Source organism: Gymnoscopelus braueri, assembly GCF_963280865.1.
Source record: "Gymnoscopelus braueri genome assembly, chromosome: 20".
Lineage (NCBI taxonomy): Eukaryota > Metazoa > Chordata > Actinopteri > Myctophiformes > Myctophidae > Gymnoscopelus > Gymnoscopelus braueri.
In genome coordinates this window covers 22469022-22489606 of record NC_137622.1, presented here as the reverse complement: position 1 = coordinate 22489606, position 20585 = coordinate 22469022, and the positions used below count along the sequence as shown (strand labels likewise).

Here is a 20585-nt window from a genome sequence, read left to right as displayed (position 1 = left end):
TACACGGGTAGAAATAAAAATGTGTACAGTAAACATCATATGGGGGGTAGGCTTACAGGGGCCAGTTCCGAATTGCAGCCACCTAAGTGCTCTTTTAGAGTAGCCTGGTGCGGTTTTGAAGGAGATTAAGGATTCACATGTTTTTATAACTGTTGGTAGGGCATTCTACATTTTAGTGGCATAGCAGTAGAACGAATTTAATCCCTTAATAGAGCCACATCTGGGTGCTCCATATATATATATTATATATATATATATATATATATATATATATATATATATATATATATATATATATATATATATATATATACATATACACATATATATATATATATATATATATATATATATATATGTCCCGATTTTGGGCATGTCATTATAGGTAACTGTTATATAAAAATATTATATATATATATATATATATATATATATATATATATATATATATATATATATATATATATATGTGTATATGTATATATATATATATATATATATATATATATATATATATAATATTTTTAAATAACAGTTACCTATAATGACATGCCCAAAATCGGGACACCAGGGTTGTCCCCTCAGCCCCCTCCCCACACATTTTATCCAATCAAAGGCTTCCAATGCTAATGTCCGTGTCTATGATTGGTCAGAGGTTATAAATAGTGGGCGGATTATTCATGTAGCCTCAGGGTTTCTGTGTGTTTTGTGTCTGAGCTGAAAATGGCGGCTCGAAGCGGATCGTCTTGGAACTTTATCGCACAATAACAACGATAACGGCGAAACACAGCGGCGGTTTAGAAACATGGAGAGGAACTCCGTCGAGAGCCCATACATAAGAGCTTTAAGTGGGATTCAGAAACACTATCACTGACCACCCAGCGGCACAGAGAGGACTTCATCACAGAGAGGTAAGAGGATGAAGAACAGTCCTAACAACTGCCTAGCATTGGACCAGTGTGGCCAGGTCTTGTGAGAGAAATAAGCAGCCAGGTATATACTAGGAAAACAAGCCCAGAAGAAGCAACCAGGGCATAGGCCATTATGAGCACTTTAAAACACATTGAAAATAGCCGATCTACAAGCTCGCCCGATGCGACGCGTTGTGAGCTTGTAGATCTGCTATTAAAAAAAAACTCTTGCTCTTGCTTGAATATTTTTTGAAACATTCTAACAATACAAATGCTCACTGGCACAAAACATTTTCATAAATATTTGAGAACCACTGGTTTAAATAATAACAAACATTTGGAAGCAAGCCTAAATAAACAAGTACACTTTAGAAACAAGCCAAAAAAACCCGCAACTCGGCTGCAACCAATATCAATCAATCAATTTACAAGCAACTTTACAGGAAAACAAGACCAAAGTTGCTTATAATAAGCAGACATGGCAACACTGCGTTGGCCGTAACGCCAAACTAGCTTCATGCTAACGTTAGCAGTCAGTCTGTTACTCCAGACAACAAGAGAGCTATTTCGTCACACGGACACTGTGTCGTCGTCGCCCGTCAAAAATGACCTAACGTCTCTTCCAGCTGAGAAAAAGTGTCGACACGACGTGGGTGGCCACTTGTTTCATTTAAACAATTGCGTCACTTGTGTCGAGCTACACGGTCGCGCTAGCGAAGCCTTCTTAACGCCTCCGCTAGCTTGTGTTAGCACAATAGTTACATTGCTACGTAGGCTGCGAATATTAATCCCTTCACAGTTTAAACCGTGAAGTAATGTGTGTCACATGGTGTGTGTGATATAATGATGTACCAATTTAGTGTTTATCGTCATGTGTGTTTGTGTCTACTAACGCTAGCTTACCAGCTGAGACAACGTTAGCCAGCTAGCTAGCTAGCCAACCAGCCTGTCAGTGGCTGTCTATTTGGTATACTATCAACAACTATGTATTTGTGACATACGTTGGCTACGTAATGTATCTATAGCTAACCTCCGGAACTCTGGTTTCCATTCTAGTGACCATGGATGACAAGAACACACGTTACAGCAAGCGCCTGGTGAGTAAACAGTCAGCCCAGCAGCACTAATACCATGAAACTGTTTACAAATGTCATTGTTTTGCGATGTGCGTTGCAGTTGTGGGTCAAGGATTAAGACAAAGCACCACACCAGCCTGCGACATAACGTATTGTGACGGTGTGTCATCATGGACTGCTTCAAGTGAAACCACACACCAATTAATTGTGTGAACTAATGAACCTGTCCAGCTGCAGTGTCAGATCAAGTTCAAGTTCACTCTCAGACCTCACTTGTATACATTTCGCTGACCTTACGTTACCTTTCTTTCCATTCTTGTCTTTTAGAGAAAATTGAGATATCGCTCCCTCTTTGTACCACAGTGATCTTTTAAATTTATAATTTTGGAAAAGTAAACAAAAGAAAAACAAAGCACACATTTTCGTGGAATAATGTGTATAGACAAGCATGTAGTGCACCTTTTGCTTGATGAAAATAATACCATTTAGCCTAAGTGTACCCAATCATTTAGTATGGTCTTATATAATGCCATATTTTTTTTATTTGTTAACATTTATTTTTTATTTTTTTAAGTAACGTCCTTGTTCAGTATAACTGTATATTGCTGTATGTTTTGCAGATCTGATAATAATTCATGTATAATGGGCATCCAAGCTTAAATAATAACCGGTTGAGTGGAAGCGATGGGGGCAGGGAGATTTGAGGGTGGGGGCGTTGCACTTTATCCATCTGTCTAGCCAAGCCAGCGCATAGGTTGAATGAGAGTAGTAGAGAGAGGGGGGCGCTGTGTGTGTGTGCGCGCGTTTGTGTGGAAGATTAACCCCTGCTTTTGTAATGCTTTATTGTTTGGCTTCCACATGAACTGTTGAGTAGCTGGTTGACCGATCATTGTCAACGGCATTTAATGATGTATTCCAGTTCTCAAGTTGAATTGTTTGTTTCTGATTGATTTGAAGAAAAAAAAGGAAAAATGTTTAACCCTAAAGCCTTAATTAAGACAGAATTTCATGTCTCGTGATCCTCTTTTGAACCATGTGCGGAAGGCAAAAGTTATTCAGGGACTTTAAACTAGAACTCAATTAGTCGTGCTTGAAGATAATTGGTATTTTCTTTTTGTGTTACACATAGCAATATACACATACATCAGTGGCCAGAGCACAATAAATTACTAATTGTATTTTTTTTCTCTTCATGGGTACATTGGTTTGTACAGTTCTCCATTTGACAGCTGTAATGTATCTGTTTATCTTGAGTTCACAGTTAATTCTTATCATAACCATCTCTGAGCTGCTTCTGCTTGTATGAACTTATTGTTGTACGTATATAAGTTGTATGAGACCTAAGGACAAGGAGTGGTGGTGATATTTTGAACATTGCTGTTTGTCTGATGAGGTTTGAGTTTGTCTGTATTGTGAAATATCTAATGTGGCACAATCTAGGGCTTCACCGTTGATTGGGCGAGAAGACAGAAACTTGCCATGATGCTTACACAATATCGGAATACTATAGAGTGCTACAGGGATGAAGTCTCTAGGCCAGCTAGGAACTTACTGCTGCAATGGGTTCTCACTGCAGATTTCCAGTTGAAGCTATGCATTGGGTTTTGTATGAATTAAGAAAATAAGCTCTTTTGCCAACAAAAGGTTTAGAATATTAACAGGTTTTGCTCAACAAGATAATCTCCACAAATCAACATGATTTTGTAATCATCACACACGCAATTTATATTAGTTTAAAAAGGCATATAACTGCCTCAAAATGAATGGTTGCGATTTACAGTATGCCATAGAACAAAACATGAAACCCATTAGCCTATGTTGACTACAGATCTGTGGTTCTGTCTACATTGAAAACCTTACTGAAAAAAGCATTGGCAATTGGGCAAGGGGACCCTTTACTAATTCACTAACGGGGTTTAGTACTACAAACATTTACACTTTAATTATTATTCACATTGTATTCCGATCCTGTGGTTCTGTCCTATCTCTCTTTTGCCTATGACAGTCATATTGCCCAGTTCTGACTTAATATACAAATGTTTTATGTTCCTAGCGCACAGGCACACGGCGGCGTTACCAGGACGATGGAATCTCAGATGATGAAATTGAAGGGAAGCGGACATTTGACCTGGAGGAAAAGCTGTTTTGCGACAGATTCAACTCTGATCTAGTCAAACGCATGGATGGCAAAGGTGAGAGTGAGGCCAACAACTACGAATTAAAATACATTTCTTTATAGTTTTAATAAAGCACCTCTGTATACCAAATGCTGTTCTAAGAGAATTTGCGTCAACTTGATGTTGCTTATTTTAATGACCATGAATGGCTGTATCTTTGTTTCTCGTTTCTAGACTTCACATTTGAGTACATTCAGAGGGAAGGTCTCAGGGACCCCCTTGTCTTCGAGAAGGCAGATGGCCTTGGCATAGAGTAAGTTGCTCACTCATATTGTTCATTCAGTAATTGTTGTTGGGGAACACATGATTATTGTCTGCTCTGCGACTGCATGCATTTGTGTGTGTGTGTGTGTGTGTGTGTTTTGAAACCATGTAACTTGCAATAATCCAATCTTTTACTCTGGAGGAGAAATAGTAAACATCTGACTTGGAATAACATTACTCTTTCAGAATGCCAGACCCAGATTTCAGTGTGAGCGATGTCAAGTTGTTTGTTGGTAAGTTGCTCCTATGTGGTCTCTAAATTAAATGAAAGATCATCTTTTGAATTATTAATTTCACACAATTTACCTTTCATTTCACATACATTGAAATATGTATACTATATGCTGCACTGGTCACTTTTCTCTAGTATCTTACAGTAGCACAAGCACATACATTAAAAGTTCTGCTGTATCAAACCATTGCCAAACAAATGCAAGTTTTTTTATTTATTTGATAATTTGCGTCATTGATGGGTTGCTGCTTGCTCGTTCAATAGCTGATCTATATTGTGTTCTCCCACAGGTAGCCGTCGTATTGTGGACGTGATGGATGTGAACACCCAGAAGGGCATCGAGATGTCAATGGCTCAGTGGCGCCGTTACTTTGATACACCACCCTCAGAGCGCGAGAAGCTGTATAACGTTATTAGTTTGGAGTTCAGCCACACCAAGCTGGAGAACCTGGTCAAACGGCCTGCTTCGGTGAGAGTATGCACCTTCACATACAGACACAAAAATTTATGCACAAAAACACGTGTAAGGCAAGTTTATTTGTATAGTACATTCCAATAACATTTGATAAGATGGAGGTCAGACATTCGTATGGTTCTATGAATATGCAAGTACATTTTCTAAGAACCTGGTATTTAATTTTATCACCTCAATCTGCTAATTAAATCATCTAGGTGGACCTCATCGACTGGGTGGACAACATGTGGCCCCGTCACCTCAAGGAGAGACAGCGAGACTCCACCAATGCCATCATAGATATGCATTATCCCAAAGTGCAGAAGTAAGCAGAGCAAAGACTTCATTATTGTTTGTTTGTTTTTGCTCAGCATTAGATCACACCCAGTCCTCCACAGCATTTTCCACCTTTTTCTCTCTGGTTCTCTCTGTTATACAGGTACTGTCTGATGAGTGTGCAGGGCTGCTTCACAGATTTCCACATAGATTTTGGGGGTACATCAGTTTGGTACCACATCCTGCGAGGAGAAAAGGTCAGTTAAGGTCCTTTTGATACTTGGATGGTACTTTTGACTAGATCGTTTTTAGTTACTGCAACGTCACTCGCTGGTGTAGTGACCTCTAATGTGAGGTGGACCTGGCCATTGTGGCTTTGTACCTTCCAGTCAAGGTGGTTTCAACAATTACTGTTGCTGCTTTTTTGGCTTTGCAAACCCCAGCTGTATATATATGTGATGTTTTAACCCCTGACCTCTGCAGGTGTTTTGGCTGATTCCTCCCAGCCCCCAGAACCTGGAGATGTATGAGAACTGGGTGTTGTCAGGGAAACAGGGAGACATCTTCCTTGGGGACAAGTGCTATGACTGCCAGAGGATAGTGCTCAAGCAGGGGTTTACCTTCATGATTCCGTCAGGTAAGCATACACCCACATACATAGGTGCACCTTAAAATGTTATAGTTGTTCATGAATCCCATATGTTAATGATGGCTGGGACCATAACTTGGAACAGTTGGTAGGCTAGGTGGTGGATAAAATACCAAATATATTATGTAATTTCACAGGAGCTATGAAGCATGTTTAGGTTTCTTTTAAGGAAAGAAATCCACTAGGTTTTAATTATTGAATTGCCTCTCTTTCTCCCCTTGGAGAAAAGTGAACATTAAAGACATTCCAGCATACATCTGAGGACATTTTTAGGTATTGTGTGCTGTGTAGCTTATTGCCTTGCCTATCCCCAATAGGATTTGTTGCATGTTGTTCAACCTGAAGTATATAAGTATATTGGGGAGGCTAGTTTGTCATTGTTTATTTTTTATTGAATGTTTTCTTTCTAAACAGTGTTTTAGTCAGTGTAGTTGCACATCCCTGACTACTGTTAAGACATTTGGGGTCATTTTAAATATTTTGATTGATTGAATCAGCAATTTATACATTTTTATGAGCTGTGCATTGAAGGTGTGATGTCACACAATCCCCTGTAAATGTATGACACGGTATGATTGGAAAAAGTGCACTCGGTTCCACAGACGGAGGCGCGCCGCCTGAAGGTGACGAGGCCGAGAGTTGCGAAGTCACCTTCAGTCGACTCAGAGCTGTAAGAGTTATGTTCCGATAGGCACAGAATCGTAAATCATCGTCCCCCCTATCTCTGTACCTCCGAGACGTCATTTCTTTTTTTGACGGGGTGCGCGGGAGGTGAACTGGAAGAAAACGAGCACTCCTTTTTCAATCTGACTGTTTTTTCAATCACGCCATTGTGTGTGGGCTTTGTTTTAGCTGGAAATTGGTTGAAAATAAACTAGTCAAACTATTAATTTACTATGAATCTTTTTATTTTGGATGGAATGATTTTTAACCAAGAAATTAGTTTTTCGTGACAGTTTAAAGGTTTCATCATTTCCTGTCTTACATTAAAGCAGCTTGCACACTGAGTGCTAATTTTTCACCCGAAATTGTTTGGTTTTGAAAAAATAAATTACAACCTCATTTTCTGTCAATCACGTTTACACACTGCCTCCAAAACCTTCGTCATAAAATGTTTCAGATCAGGGTTGATTTTCTGTGTTTTTCGCATCATCTTGTCTGTATGATGCAATGTTTTGAGGCTGTGGTGGGCAATCTCCTTAATTTCTACAGTGCTTACCTATGGAAGGACAAAGGGAAAATAAGTTGTACATTATGACTCATTTTAAACCAGTGGCTTAGTATTTCTTTCCTTACATCATATGAACATTGTCTCTATCTCTTCACCCCCCCCCCCGTATTTGTGTTGTAGGCTGGATCCATGCAGTTTACACCCCACAGGACACCCTGGTCTTTGGGGGGAATTTCCTCCATAGCTTTAACATCCCTATGCAGCTTAACATCTACAGCATTGAGGACCGCACACGGGTAAGCAGCCACACACACACACACACACACACACACACACACACACACACACACACACACACACACACACACACACACACACACACACACACACACACACACACACACACTATTATGTATTTTTTTTTTAATGTTGGCTGAATAATAGATATTTTCATTGGTGACATTGAACAGATATTTTACCAAGTGGAAGTTGACCATTTCCTGGTTAGGGCTTGGGTGTTAAGCAATTTTGAAGAATCGATAAATCTGGTCATAAGTCATAAATCTGAGCGCTAGCAGTTTGGCTTACTTTGGCCACAGTGCTGCAATAACTGCAGTCAGTGTATGTCAACAGTTATTAAGGAAAACTATGGCCAAATATGTGGAGTGACAAAGAATATTGGTGTGCAAAAGTTATTTATTCATGCAAGAATTGATAAGATATTTTACTTACCATTTATCAATACCTCTGAAAATGTGAAATCGATAAATGGTTCCCCAGCCTTACTTGTTAAAGTAATACTAGGTAACGTTTTCAACAAAACTAAAGTTAAATTGTATATCTTTTGTGAGTGGCAAAAGTTTCACAACACCCACTCCATGAATTTCACCCCCGGAAGCCTTTTATTTATATATTTTCTATTGAACGCTGTCAGGGGGTAGCCTGGTAAACCCTCCCTCCGGAAATCTCAATTCCATTTCATTTCAGGAGTGAGTCTGGCATGATCCGCCTTTCTGCAATATTGGCTCTGTATGCCAAACGGCCGGGCCTATCAGCGTCGTCGCTCATTGTTCTGTGATTGACAGCTTACGTTGGCCAATCAGGTGGCGAGTTCGAGTGAGCCCAAAACACGAACGGCAGCCATCTTTTTCTTGTGCGGCCAATTCTCCGCTATTTTTTTACTTCAAAAAGCTCTCTAACTTCTATTTTGAGGCACGGAATTTACTTATAAGATATCGTTTGGATAGAATTTAGTTGTTTAACTTCATTATGTGGTCAATTAATCATGACAAAGCCTATTTAAAAAAAAAAAATTAGAGAACCGGTAGGGGCGGGCAGTGACACCATTGTACCCGAAAAAGGCAACCCATTTTGGGTATGGCTGTCTCAAAAGTCCCGTCGCGTCACATTAAGACTGGTGAACTGCTGATTGGCTGAAGGGGAAAAATTATCATTGGCTGAAGGGGTTGTCAGTCAACGGTATTACTCCCGCCCAACTCCAGCACAGCCAATATTGCAGACAGGCGGATCAGGCCAGACTCACTCCTGAAATGAAATGGAATTGAGATTTCCAGAGGGAGGGTTTACCAGGCTAGTCAGGGGGGACTTTCCCGGGAAAATGACTGGCCGGAAAACGGAGGCGGAAATGCACTGGTTTCCTGTTTGGCCAGGAACTACCGCAACGGTTTCCTGTTTGGCCAGAAACTACCGCGCTAATAACAAAAAGGAACCTCACGCTGATTTTAAGAGAATGTAGGATTGGAAGATCGAAAAAGAACAGAAAAAGAAAGCACAGCTCATGGTAACTAATGCTCCACTGGCTAAGAGAAACGATCCGCAGATAGTATAAAACAATTAAAAGAGCGCTTTTTGAAACGCTTCCGGCTTCCGGTGAAAACAAATGGAATTCTGGGTAATCGAGGACTACGGAAATTGTATGCAGTGACGGTAGTGACCAGCAGAGGTTGCTAAAAATCGTTATTTGTGAATCTGCATTGTACAACTTTAATGTCTGAATTTGTGATTTGTTATCAAGTTTATTGAGACGTTCTTCTCTCTGTGTAGGTGCCAGCTAAGTTCCGTTACCCTTTCTACTATGAGATGTGCTGGTACGTCCTGGAGAGATACCACTACTGTCTGACCAATATCTCCCACCTGACCCCTGAGTTTCAGAAATGTTCTCTAGGCATAGGTGAGGACTTACTCATTAATACATGCACAATCTGTCTTGCACACACACTCATTACAGTCATTTAGCAGAAACATTACAGTCTTCTTCAGTATCACTCTTTTTTTTTAAATAGATAAATAAACATTATTTGAAAAAGTCACCAACATGAACTTCAATTCTATCTGTCCTGGCCTCCTCTCTCACAGGCCTGACCCGTGAAGATTTTCAGGCCAACAATGACAATGGGGATGAACCTGCCAATGGCACTCGGGGTGACTCTGACAACGAGGACAAAGAGCTCAAGACAGAAGAGGAGGATGAGGCAAAACCAGACTCGGGCCTCAAACCTGGGCATGAGCTGACCCCCTTAGAGCTGGAGGGCCTGTGGAACCTATTGGGGAAACTGGAGGAACTGCCATCCAACAAGAAGTGTGTTCCAGCTGGGATCCAAAACTTCTCAGCCCTGCTCCTGGACATGCGGGTATGTGTAACTTGGCAGGGCTCCTGACCATTTTGTACCCCAGGAAGGTTAGAGGCACATCCATGTGCTTCTAATATGGATTCTTTAATACATATAAAACACTCGGATAAGAACTGATATTACAAGCTTTGTTGGTTACAGGTTCTGACTAATGTGCCATGTTACCGATATATGCCTCTCTTCCTCCCTCTTCTCTTCATCTCCTATCCTGTTCAGACTGTTCTGATAGATCACTCTGACGATAACCCCAAGTTGTCCTACACTGGAGAGCCCATTGTCAAATGGCCCAAAAGGGTGAGTTTAATCATCACATTCAAACATGCAAAATCAGCCACTTACTGTAGTAACAGAATGTTTGGTAGACTCACAGCTTTACGATTGGCAGTTTATTATTTTTATGAGGTTCAATTTGCATCTGTTGAGTAATGGTATCATTACTCCCGTGAACTTCTTTTGGTTTGTGTATTTGACTTCAGTTGAAATTATTTATCCCCCCCCTCGGCACAGCCATCTTGGTACAAGCCTCCCACGCCTCCTCCACCGGTCATCTACCGTCCTCGGCCTGGGAACCCCCTCCACAAGCCGACCGTAAAGGCTTCCTCCTCCATCTCCGCTCTGAGGCGAAGGCGGGTGAGATGCAAGATCTGTGCCGCCTGCCGTAGAAAAGAGTGCGGCCACTGCCAATACTGTATCGACATGAGGAAGTTTGGCGGGCCGGGTCGCATGAAGAAGAGCTGTGTCATGAGACAGTGTCTGGCTGTGAGTTGTCTTGCCTAATATCTTGTGTGTGTGTGGTCTTAACCTTCTGTTGGACCATCTTTAGCAGCATATGCGATTGTTTATGGTCAGCTGCTGGCATAGTCAAACTATATTCGCTATCGTCAACCAATTTAGTGTAACGTTAGCTAACGATGACGGGTCAGAGGGAATTCCTTTGACCAGCTGAAATGAAACATTTTGTTTGTTTTTTAGAGCATACCGTATGTGTGGTCATAATGGAGACAAAGCAGTTAACAATAGAGGCCAAAAAAACAAATGAATGTTTTTGTAAAAGACAAACCAACCAACCAAAACAAAAAAAAACAACGTAATGCGTGGTTAGGCAGGTCCGGACCAATTTCAACCAATAATATGAATGACTAACACCTGTCATTCTCATAGCTCGATGTTCATCCCTCTTCCACACAAAGTTGATGCTAGGCACTAGAGGGCGGTGCTACTGTGTGTGTGTGTAGAATGTCAAACAAAGATGGACAACTTTGCAAATAAACGTTTGTAACCATACTGCAACCCAGAGTGCATCAACTTGATTTCAACACAGCTTGTTGCTGTGCGCAACGCAATGTGCAGGAGTTTAAATCCCATAGCCTGAGGGTATGGAACAGAATGATTGGCTGAGGAAGCACCAGGCCCTTTCAATTAGAAATACATCAAGATATGGTCACGTAACACCATTTCTGCTGGTATTTAAACCATAACTGAACATTATTGCTAGCCAGCTAAGCTGACAAATGAGGTTGCAATGTTCACCGTTATTGTTACCTGTACTAGGTACTAACATGTCCCATCTCCCCAGCCCGCGTTGCCTAACACAGCGCGTTGTGCCATATGCGGTCATGGTGAACCTGAGGAGTCCGACGACCCCTCTACTCACACCCTCATGGAGTGTTCCAGCTGTGCCCAGATCACCCATCCTGACTGTGTCAAGGTTAGTATTTCTCTGAAATATGAATGGTAATGCAGTGTAAGGTACTGGCTGCTGTTGGGTTTGTCTGCCACAGCTGTTTAATAGTATCCGCTGTTTTGTAACTCTTTATTGCAGGAGTCTGGTGAGGGGAAGATAAACAAGGCTTTGCCCAGTTGCTGGGAATGTCCCAAATGTGTCCAGGTCAAAGGATCTGCCTCAGAGGTACACTACACATTTTTTCTTACACTCATGACATTTCTTTCTTGCTTAACTTGTTTTGAACAATTCTTACGCTTGGCTTTGACTCTGACAGTGACCTTTGTTTTCTTTCTGTGTCTATCTGTCTCCTCCTACTGGTCCAGTCTTCCAGCGATGAGGACAGTATGAGGTCAGGGATGTCGACCTCGCGGCCGTCCAAGCGTGCCCATCGGGAGGGCATCGGTGTGGGAAGAGGCAGACGCGGCAGAGGCTCGTCCAGAAGCACAGTGCCCCCGCCCTCCCAGAGACTGTTACTGCAGCATCAACAGAACCGCAAGAGAGCTAGTGCTCTGGAGGACCAATTTAGGAGGAAGAGGGTAAGGAGGGGAGGGATGGCGGGTGATAATGAGAGATTGGAGGATGCAGGCATGCCAATGTTTTGAAAAAGGGATGTGTGTCTGGATGCACGTGAATCGACTTCCAATAAAAGGCAGCAGGTGCTTGAAGAACTCAATTAGAGTGCGTTCATAAATGTGCTCTGAGAACACCGGCGCAAACCTGGGGTGTTCTCCGGTCGTCCTGTAATTCAGTTCTCGACGGCAAGGACAACAGAAACAAGCCCATTGAAAAGCAGCTTTATATTTATTCTTCCCTTAAAAGTGTATGATTATGCTTTAACTATACAAGCTTGTATGAATGAATGTCTTGCTCATCATACTATCCTCTCCTTTTTTTTGTTGCAGATGAAACTGGAGCGCAGTAAACTCTTGGTGGTAAGCAATACCTATATGTCTCCAAAGATTATGTTGTACAACTTTGCTGTGGCTTAAAGCTAGCCTCGCGTGGCCAGACAATATCACACGACACACTGCGTGGATATTTAGTCTGGTCCCTATCAACGATAGATTTTTTTCCAAGGGGCGGTTGGTTAGACCTAAACCAATCAGAGCAGTGCTTCCTTGTTCACGAACCAATCAGAGCAGTGCTTCCTTGTACGTCATTGCTCCAAATAAGGTGATAAGCCCGCCCACATTTGGATACCGGGCCCTGGTTGGTTCCGCATAACTGCGGAGGGAGAGAAATGGAATCTCTATGGAGGGGGGCCAGACCTAATCTGCCGAGGGCTAAAGTGCGATGCAATTTTGCAAAGGCAGATTCGTCTGGAACCAGGCTAGCTTAAAGCCTCTGTAAATTTGGTTTAAAATATTACAAATGTATATGCATGTATTATGGTATCAAAGTTGAGTGTCCCATTAAGCATAAGCTAAAAGTTGAGTAAAAACGAATGTTCATAATTATTAGAAAACCTAGTAAAAAAAACAATAACAAACTAGACAAGTGTGATCCTCGGAGCACAGGTCTCCGCCAGGCCGGTTTGCCTACCCAGGGCCCGCAAACTTTGGTCATAGCCACTTGGAATGGGATCTGAAAAATCGAACTTATACATCTTGATCACATGACCCCAGAGATAATGTGTACCGATTTGTGTGGTTTTGGAGAACATCTGTAGGAGTAGTAGCAAAATCAGTGTTTTGAAGAAAGCACACTATTGCAGAAAAGGTAAATCTCTATGGGAAATATTAATGGCCTTTTTTAATTGGAACCACAAAATGGCCGCCACTGCTATGCCCCATAACGGTCCAATGTGAAGTTTCACGGCAGTCGCACGCTGTGTTTATGATTTGAGGCATTTCGTTTTTGAGGCAAACTTTAGATGCCAATGTTAGCCAATCAGGATGGAATATGAAAAATTGGACAGATCCATATTAATCACATGACTATAGAGATAATGTGTACCGATTTGCTTGATTTTTGGACAAAATCTGTAGGAGTAATATCAAAATATGTGTTTTGCAAAAATCGACCTCCTGGTGGCGCTATAAAAGGCTGATGTGAAACGTCTCTCTAGGGCCTCTAGGGTGTGTGCAGACCAAGCCCCCAGAGTTGCTGAGAAACATTGAAGCTGCCACCCCAGTGGCCAAAGCTGGAACTGCAGGCGGGGAGAAATACATGCACGCGCAAAACATGCTGAGATATTTATATATATAGATATAAATATGTAAACATATTATACATAAACACATATGCATTTAGTTATACATAGGCATCTCGAGTGTATTTAATAAATATATCGCGTTCAATCCTTGACACACGGGCTGCCGTAGAACGCAAAAAGGACACTAGTGCGCATGCTCATAACTCTATGGAGGTACAAAATCAAACCAATAATTCTACTTCCGGCAGGTTTCCGGGTGCTTCAAAACGCCACTGAGCACATTCATTGAAATGATAGCTGGGGGCGGGGCAATCCGCCCTCTAGTTATATTATACCTCTATGGTGCAGACACACACACGGCACACCACTGGAAGAATAAATGGGACATATTTATTGTAAAACTAGGATTGTTTTAATGATCGATTTTGTGGCATTTTTCTTTTGGACTTGACATCATAGAAGAAGCATGCAAAATGACTGAATAATCTTATGAAACACATACTATACGTGATCAGCCGACATGATTTTAATAGTACACCAAGAGTCAGACAGATTGAGCATCTGTTGGGTGGGACAAATTATGTTTTTTAAATGATTGGTTTGCAGAACAAATTGTAATAAATGTCAGAGTTTATTTAAAAAGTTAAACCGGTAAAGTCTAAAGACGTAAATGACTTATTTCAAATTATTTTGAGTTAAACAAATTTCAAATACTTTTTAGATGCTTACTGTTATGTACATAAGGTCCTAAATTACACAGAAGGCTAATGTGGATCTGGGTTTCCAGGGGCTTAAAAAAGAACTGATTCATATGGTAGTCCTTTTGTTTTGCTTCCTTATTATGTATATACACTATTTTGAATAACACTTGTCAGACAAATCATAATAACGTGAGAACATTATTTACCATGCCAATAGTAGTATTCGATAGTCTCTCATATATACAGTATCTGGCTGAATTAGGGCCAGCACTCCAGTCTTTTGTGTATTGCTGCAGTTCTACAACATTAATTGGGCCCTTTTCTCAGACATGTCATAGCAGCTGCAATTAAGAAGTATTTTTTTTTATTTAGTTGTGCCAAAGAGCAAGCACTGACATTAGTCAATAGTACTGTCTATGCTTGCTGACTGGTACACCTAAATAAAACTTTATTTATTTTATTAGCTGCAGCTGTACGTATCCTGTTATGACACGTTTTTGAGAAGGTTCTATTATGCCACAGCAGAGTATAAAGTTGCATGCTTACTATCTCCCCTTATGTCAGTCACATTTAATTTCCCTTCTCTTATCACAACAGAAGCAGGCGGGACTAGACCGATCCCCTAGGCCACTGGGCTCCAAGATCCTGTCCAGGTTGCACTCCTCTACTGGCAGACTGTCTCGAGGCAAAGGCCGAGGGGTCACATGGGGGAATGGGTCCCCGTGTCGCAGCTCCGCTGGAGGTGCAGCTTCCATCCAGCAGCAGCCCTCCCCCAGTCTGCTGCTGGAGCCCCGTGGAGAGCCTCGAAGAGGCAAGGGCAGAGGAGTGAGACTCCGTGGGGGAGGTGCAGGGAGAGGGACGCGAGGGGGGAGGAGCCACGGAGAGATGGAGGACGACAACAGCGAGGACAACAGCACCAGCAGCAGTAGCAGCAGCAGCAGCAGCAGTAGTAGCAGCAGCAGCAGCAGTAGTAGCAGCAGCAGTGAGGAGGAGGAGGAGGAGAGGAGAGAGAACGGAGTGAGGGGAGTTGATAAAGAGAACCGGCCACAGGCGAGGAGAGGAGGACAAGCAGCCAAAGAAAGGGGAGAAGAAGACGATAGCGAGGAAGCCAACCAAAATGGAGCAGAGGAGGACGAAGAGGAGCTGGAGCAGGGTGGGCAGATGGGAGCTAAGGACAGCACGGAGAAAGGGACGTACCTGACAGTGACACTCCAGAGACTATCCAGGGCCAAGCGCGACCCTACGGCCATCGTTCCCAAACTCGAGGCAGCCCTCGCCCCCCGATGTGTGGCTGCTGCTGCCAGGCACATTCAGACTATGCCACTTGCCCGCAGGCCCATCAGAAGCCATGGCCCCCATCCCGATCCACATCCCTCACATCCTGACAGGCACACTCCACCCCACACCCGCAGCAAACACACGCACCCTCGCTCTCGCACCTCCCATCATGAAAACACAGAGGTTCCTAAAAGAGGCAGGCCAGAGAGACTGAACAATGGTGCCCCCTCTTCTTCCTCTACTCAGATTTACCCTCTTCGCATTCCTTTGTCAGCCCTGCAGAAAGGTGGGAGTGAGGCGGACGGGGAGAACGGAGGGAGTGAACCCGGCTGTGAAAGGGAGGTGTGGGTGTCTGTCTTCCGTTATCTGAGTCGAGCAGATCTCTGTGTCTGCATGGCTGTCTGCAAGAACTGGTACAAATGGTAAGACAGTGAGATATTCAGAATCTCTGAACTATAAATCAATAAAAAACAAGTATGTATTCATTATTGTTTTTAACGGCTAACCCCCACAGTTTGCCTGTGGAGGGGTAGTCAACCATACGCCTCCTTGATACAGATAGTCTCAAACTGCTTCTTTTTACCTGACGGTGAGGAGTTCAACGACTAGGCTCAATGTGTGTGCAGGAACATGCTATCTCTACCAGTTCCGCTCATTACTGAGCCCTGACCCACCTGTAGGTGTCACTACTGCAGCCACAAATAACTTCCAACCCGGTCAATTGTTCGTTGGAGCGCCCGGCCAAGCTGGAGGCACCGTGTTGCAATATAAGCCCAGCACTTTACCCCTGCACAACACGGAAGGCCAGCGCCCACCACTTATTATTTTTGTACCTCAGTAGAGACTAGCTTCTGTTAGGTTGTCTTCCTAGGCCCACTACTCTGTTTTGGTTGCTTAGGGTCGCATAGTGTCTTAACTACTATGCTCTACATCTGCAGTTAATGCTCTAGAAATGGGTGATAAATGCTTTTACTCTTCTTTGGGTGTTTGTCTTCAGGTGCTTAGACAAGCGGCTGTGGTCACGGATCGACCTGAGCATCATGCGCACCATCACTCCCCAGGCCCTGACAGGCATCATCAAACGACAGCCAGTCACGTTGGATCTGTCTTGGACAAACATCTCCAAAAAACAGCTCGGCTGGCTTATCGGACGTCTGTCAGGTATGGAGCATCTTAAACAGAGGGTCTTATGACTTCCTTGTGGTACAAATTAATATTACTTTTGAATTGTTATTTTTAAGTTGGTTTCCCCAAGCCCCTGTGAATCAAATGGTGTAACATGAGACCAATTGAATCTAGTTGCCTTTATATGCCTGAACAATGGCATGACATTTATGTGGTAGACGGATAGTGTTTTTTTTTTTTTTTTTTTATATAAAATGTAAATGTGCTTCAACTTTGTGGGGAAATTTACTTAAAATGAAAAAAGGAACCAGTGACTGCTGCCAATTCCTCAAAGCCCCTTTTCATAAAACTCCACAAAGGTGGCATCGCATATATGGCACTATTCTTTTCAATCCACAGGGTTTCCAAGGGTTCTTGAGAAGTGTTAAATCAATTTAGGCAACATTAAGGCCTTGAAAAGTATTGTATTACAAAGTCTGAAACACTAATTTCATAAAGAAAGAAAATGTGAAAGATAATTTCAGAATTGTCACAGCAGATTAATTCAGTAAAGTCAACTATACTGAAGGGGTCAGACCACTGCCAGTGTGGTTAGGGAGGTGAAAGGACCACCAGACAACAGACAATATTTGGCATTGCTATAACTGCTATAGATTACCAGTGACCTAACAATGACTCGTCTTTATGTAAAACTTGCCTTAAACTTCCATTCACAGTGGTATTAAAAACATCTTAAAAAGTCTTAAAGTACTGATATTTGATATACCCTGATCCAAACCTACTGCTAGTACCCTTTAACACACAATTGACTAAAGACTGAGCTGAATCCTTTCTTGTTTCCAGGTCTAAAGGATCTGGTGCTGTCGGGTTGTTCCTGGTCATCTATTTCAGCTCTCAGTTCTCACAGCTGTCCTCTCCTCCGTTCGCTGGACTTGAGGTGGGCTGACGGGGTTAAAGACTCTCAGATCAGGGATTTGGTTACCCCACCAGGTGAGTCATTGTAGCCCCAGAGCCCACGGTTTGAATGTGGTGTCTATGAATTAAGTACTTTAAAAAATGTTTTATCCCACATTTCATTCTGTTACGTCATCATTCTGCACCATGCATTGCAGGCTGTGACAACCGTAGCCGACTGCGGACCATGCAATGTTTCCGGCTGGCGGGTCTAGACATCGGTGACTCCACCCTGCGCCTGGTGATCCGCCATATGCCCCTTTTGACACGACTGGACCTCTCCCACTGCGCCAGCCTGACTGACCAGTCTATTAACCTGCTTACTGCTGTGGGCTCGTCCACCCGCAACACCCTCACCGAGCTCCATCTGACAGGTGAGAGATAGGTGTATGATATATGGCTACAACCCCAAACGTGCACATCTAATTTAGAGATTAACAGCGCAATAAAGGGGGTGTAAGTGATATGTTTTTGATCAAATAGGTGTTGCCTCTATATTCCGATATCAATCATGTCTATAGTGTTTATTCAGTAATCTCTCTAGCTCTTTAGTAAACAGAAAATACATTTTCAGGAGAGAGAAACCATACAGGATAAACAAGTAAAATTGGACATGACGAAAAAATAAATGTATTTTCTGTTCACTAAAGCGCTGAAGAGATGGAGATACTCCTGTTACTGAACAAACACACAAGCAAGGATTAATCTAAAATCAGAATAAAGAGCTTTAACTTTTTAACAAACAAAAATACTCATTTAACAAACATCCCTTAGACCCTTCTTAAAGCCATTGTAATATCACTAGAATTGACTATTCATTGGTATTTATGATTCCACCATCCTCCTTTCCCAGGCTGCAATAAGTTGACGGACAACTGTCTGAGGTACCTCCGCCGCCTCGCCTGCATCTCTTTGCTCGACCTACGTGAATGCAAGGGCGTCTCCCGCAAGGCCTGTGAGGCGTTCATCTCCGAGCTGTCCGTCAACACTCTCTACTGCCTATCAGAAGAAATGCTGATCCAGAGGATATCCTAGAGAGCCCCTGCTGACTCTCTGCGTGCTTGAGGTGTGGGGGAAGCCATGACAGGCCCTGTCTCTGTGTGACACAGGACAAAGACTTCTTAGTGGTGGGGGGGAGATACAGAGCACCTGCACTCTGTGGAGGAACTGCCGGGGCATAAATGGGGAGCGCTTACTCACGTACTGGTGTTGCTGGGGTTGGGTGGAGTATCAGGGCAGGAGTAAGGTTTTCTGTTCAGTGATGTATAAATTTCTGTTTTTCCAAGTACTGATAAAGAGACTCAGGAGTTTTGGAGTTTGGGAGCAGACTCTGCATGATAAAGTGGGATGTGCTTTTTGTTGGGGTTTTTATGACTAGCACAGACATGACATGGGAATTAATTCGCTGTTAGACAAATTGAGGGTAACCAAGTGCTTTATGTGCTTGATGACAAAAAAAAATTCTATCCTTCTCGGGTCTGATTTTCAAGACTTGATTCCATCACAGGAATTTCTCAGTCTTCAGTTGTGAGTGGCTTGGTGCGTTCAGCTGGTCCTCTTCTGTATTTATAATGCAACTAAATATTTTTGTTAGGGGATTTGATGCCATGCTTGTTTAGGCTCGAGAAGTCTAAGCCTTTTGTGGTTTATGCCAGTGTACATGCATACAAATCTTTTTTTTCTTTTTTCCCCCAGTTCCCACAACCAAAATGTGAAATGTCTATCAAGTAACACAACCAAGTCAGTTATTACCAGTTTATTAGCTGTATTTATAATATCATTAATAGTTTGATTGCAACTTAACAGTGGTTTACAATTAAGCATAGGGGGACCACCTGAAGGCATGGTAAGTCCAAATCCCATTTGGAGGTGGAGACACTGCCGAGGGTACAGGAGCAATGTGAGAAGGCAATCAGAATGGTGACAGAACCACACCCAAATAAAGGGAGGGATAGGTTGTAAGGTTTTAACCACTTCAAACCTCTATTCTCAATCAAATGGACCCACGTTCCAACTGTACTTGGACTGCTTCTTTTTCGTCTACACCAAATTTCTTCACCAAGAATAGCTGATCTACCAGCCCAACGTGCCGAGACACAATGTGAGTTTGTAGATCAGCTATTTTTGGCGGAAGGAATTTGGAATATGGATGCTGTTTCAAGTGGTTAAGCTTGGCATGGGGTGGGGTACTGTCAAAGAGAGGTATCGGTAACATATAGGGTGCATTCTTCAACTATTACTACTAACAATTCAGGTGCTATTACTCCCAAACTCCTCTTGCTTTTCTTTTTTCTTTTTTTGTACAGAGATACATTTTAGAACAAAATGTTAATATTCTAGAACAAACTCCACCCCATCCCTCTTTGATACAAGCATTTAGTTTTTTCATTGTTGAAAATGTGAGTATCTACTATTTACTGAATTTCATTTTCTTCTCGAATGCAATGTAGACATAACATTTTGGTTGTCATTTCTCTGTCCCCTACAAGTTTAGTGGCTCTGTAACGGGTCTGTTCCCCGAAAACCTCTCCTTGCCATATCCCTCAAAAGAATATACATATATATAAAAAATATACTTTTGTGTAAATGTGTTCTCTTTTAGAATACAACAAAAATCCTGTAGCATTGTAATTATTTTCGGAAGGCTTTTTCACTTTATGTTGTGTTATTTTTCAAGAAAAAAATAAAAAATGGTAAATAAAGGGTTATGCAGATCATGTGGTTATTTCAGTGTGAACATTCTGATTCTTTTTTCAGACCAAACTATGAAGTTGGTTGCAGTTAA

The 20585-nt window shown here is 42.2% G+C and overlaps 1 protein-coding gene across 1 annotated transcript; it reads left to right on the top strand.

The window, feature by feature from the left end:
* The first annotated feature begins 714 nt into the window (after positions 1 to 714).
* On the top strand, positions 715 to 20504 carry kdm2ab (lysine (K)-specific demethylase 2Ab). The gene is made up of 23 exons (XM_080415792.1): positions 715 to 911; positions 1968 to 2008; positions 4041 to 4179; positions 4339 to 4417; positions 4615 to 4661; positions 4951 to 5129; positions 5333 to 5439; positions 5554 to 5647; positions 5874 to 6027; positions 7391 to 7506; positions 9275 to 9401; positions 9587 to 9861; positions 10078 to 10155; positions 10369 to 10620; positions 11438 to 11569; positions 11684 to 11770; positions 11911 to 12123; positions 12490 to 12519; positions 15041 to 16143; positions 16719 to 16882; positions 17690 to 17836; positions 17959 to 18174; positions 18654 to 20504. The coding sequence occupies exons 2-23, from the start codon at positions 1973 to 1975 to the stop codon at positions 18833 to 18835; spliced, it is 3957 nt and encodes a 1318-aa protein (XP_080271918.1). The 5' UTR covers positions 715 to 911; positions 1968 to 1972; the 3' UTR covers positions 18836 to 20504.
* The last annotated feature ends 81 nt before the right edge of the window (positions 20505 to 20585 follow it).